This window comes from Poecilia reticulata, linkage group LG10 (genome assembly GCF_000633615.1).
Source record: "Poecilia reticulata strain Guanapo linkage group LG10, Guppy_female_1.0+MT, whole genome shotgun sequence".
Lineage (NCBI taxonomy): Eukaryota > Metazoa > Chordata > Actinopteri > Cyprinodontiformes > Poeciliidae > Poecilia > Poecilia reticulata.
In genome coordinates, this window is record NC_024340.1 from 32237017 (window position 1) to 32239863 (window position 2847).

Genomic DNA, 2847 nt, shown 5'->3' on the forward strand with positions numbered 1-2847 from the left:
ACCAAACGCTCCGTCTCTCTGCTGACCAAACGCTCCGTCTCTCTGCAGCTCTGATATTCGAGACTCTGCGGTTCCGACATCTGAAGGATTGTCCAAAGTGCTCCAGCCGTCTCAACATCGCCAGCTTCAGTTTGGGAATCATCTCCTCCGTGGGATTGTCCATCACCGGGAACTTCCAGGTCCGGGTCTCCGGCCCAGCAGAACCTCTGAGAGAACCTGCTGGTTCTGACTGGACTCTGCTTCCTGTGTGTTTGGGTTTCAGGTCTCATCCGTCACGTCGGTTCATTACATCGGTGCGTTTCTGGGGTTTGCTGGTGGCCTGGCCTACCTCTGGATTCAGCTGTTGCTCATCAGCAACCGGATCCTGAAATATTCCGGATACGCGCTCTGTTCCGTCTGCACGGTTCTGCTCTGCTGCCGTATCCTTTCTGTCTGGAGCCGCAGGACCCAGCAGGGGTGTGTTTGGTCCATGTTGTCCTTGACCCGTCTCTGCAGTGGTGGGCTTCCATCACTCACGTCGTTACCACGCCGCCGCCATCTGTGAGTGGACGCTGGCCACGCTGTTCTTCCTGCTCTACCCGCTGTTTGTGTTCGAGTTTGCAGACATTAAATGCAAACTCACCATAAAGTCCTCGGGTTGTGGACAGCACGGGTCCGCCGAGCCTCAGTACCAACCAGGAGACTCGGATGCAGCAACGGCGCTCTGACGACCCGTCTCTCTGTCACCATGGAAACACTCCTGCTTGGAGGACCTGGGCCCTGTGGGTCAAAGGCTGCGTTCACACTGCAGCCTGACGTGACGCCATTCGGTTTAAGCTGAAGCTCACCTTCATCACCTTCATCACCTTCATCACCTTCATCATTGAGCTGAGAGAAAAACTTCCTGGTGGCCATTTCTGTCTGACAACACATGAAAAATAACCTATTTACAAAAATATTTATTAATGTGCTTTGTCCCTACCAATAACATTAAATTCAACCCTCTCTCTGTTTCTCTATACATAGTTTGTTCTTTGATTTCTTTTAAAAAGTCACAAGTTCATATCAGGCTCTGGCGCCACCTGCTGGCCGCCATCAGGAAAAGCTCGGATAATTCTCAGGTTCTCTGATAGGAAACCCCACAAAAAGAAGAATTTATTTTTTAGTATATATAAATAGAAACCCATGTCGGTGATCAAGTTAATGATACTGTTGTTTTTCAACATAAATCCCAGATATTCATCATCATTAGTAGAAACAGAAACTACAAAGTAGAAAATATGGCAGAAATCCAATAATGTCCAACTAATGATGCGCATGAGTCCAATTAAGAGTGCAAAGTTTGAGACGGACTTTATACTGAGGCGTTAATAATACAGAGCAACATTGTTGTTATTTTAGCTAACACAACTGGAGCACATGCTAGGTGCTAATGCTAATATCTCCCGATTGACAGGTTAAATAAACGGAGACCCTCCGAACCCAGACTAGATGTCTTGAGGTTTATCTGATCACCACGCAACGCTGAAGTCCGGAGACATGCGGGCCTCCAGCCAGCAGAGGGCGCCATTCAGCTGCACTTTGCGCTCCGTCCTCCAAGGATTTACACACAACAGGGACCAGGCTTACATTTCTAGTTGATAAAAATTTCACAAGTTAATTTGTTTTCCGTTATTTAACTTATTGTTCTTTAAGACCTTTCAGTTCTTTGTTGGGGTCTGTAAGTCTTAGTTCATTTTCTGACTGTGTTAGTTTGCATCCAGACTGGAACCAGCAGTTTTAACATGTTTTCTTAATCTCCAGCTTCACATTCAGTCCATTTTACAGCAGGTCATGCAGCCAAAGGACAGGAAGGAGAATCTCCCTCTGAACCTCCGGCTTTTCAGGGACTGGCTCCCACCAGGACTGATTAAAGGGGCGGAGACATTTACATTTCCAGAAAGAAAGAACAAACATTTGTACTAAACTATATTCCTAAAAAAAAATGTCTACACAGTTACCATTAACTCAAACAAAGCTAGAAACAAAAACAATCTGGATCCAAACAAAATTAAATCTACATCTCTGGTTGGAAACACCAGGTCCTTGTCAGCGCTGCGCATGGGCGCGTTTCCATGGCAACACATGACCCGGTGACCTCAAAAAGAAAAGATGATTAAAATAAAGTAAATAAGTCAAGTTACTTCCCCAAACACAACACATTTACCAAATAAATTAGAATAAGTACATGTAACCGGATCCTTTTCTGCGCTGTGCTGGTTATTGAGTGAACGAACCGACACAGTTTATCTTTGAACGGATGATTCTCGGTTATTTCTGCCGAGAATACAGACAAAACCACCGTGTAAAGGCTTCCCGCTCCAACCCGCGTCTGCTTAAAATGTCCACCTGATACAACACCGTCCTCACCATAGACATGGATACTAGACGCCTCACTGAGCGCCGAGTCCCACGTTATGTCGCCGCCATCTTCTGTGTGGCAGCAGAGGGTCGGAGCTCCTTCAGTCCTTTACTGTGTTTCAACCGTTTTACGGAACAAACTGGATTCATTACCTTCCCAGGTAAGGATGAAAGATCAGAATCACTTTGCAGCCAGAAATTCCCTTCTAAACAACCAGTAAATATTTCCTATGTAATGGCCCGAAGTAACCGCTGATTGTTAGCATAGCAGCTAATATAACCACTGATTGTTAGCATAGCAGCTAATATAACCACTGATTGTTAGCATAGCAGCTAATATAACCACTGATTGTTAGCATAGCAGCTAATATAACCGCCGATTGTTAGCATAGCAGCTAATATAACCGCCGATTGTTAGCATAGCAGCTAATATAACCGCCGATTGTTAGCATAGCAGCTAATATAACC

The 2847-nt window shown here is 45.5% G+C and overlaps 1 protein-coding gene across 1 annotated transcript in view; it reads left to right on the forward strand.

Moving 5' to 3' along the window:
* tmem150b (transmembrane protein 150B) overlaps positions 1 to 984 on the forward strand; it is an 8259-nt gene extending 7275 nt beyond the window's left edge. Inside the window, 3 exon segments of the mRNA XM_008420990.2 lie at positions 49 to 179; positions 263 to 419; positions 496 to 984. Coding sequence (XP_008419212.2) covers positions 49 to 179; positions 263 to 419; positions 496 to 707 — 500 coding nt within the window. The 3' untranslated portion in view covers positions 708 to 984.
* The last annotated feature ends 1863 nt before the right edge of the window (positions 985 to 2847 follow it).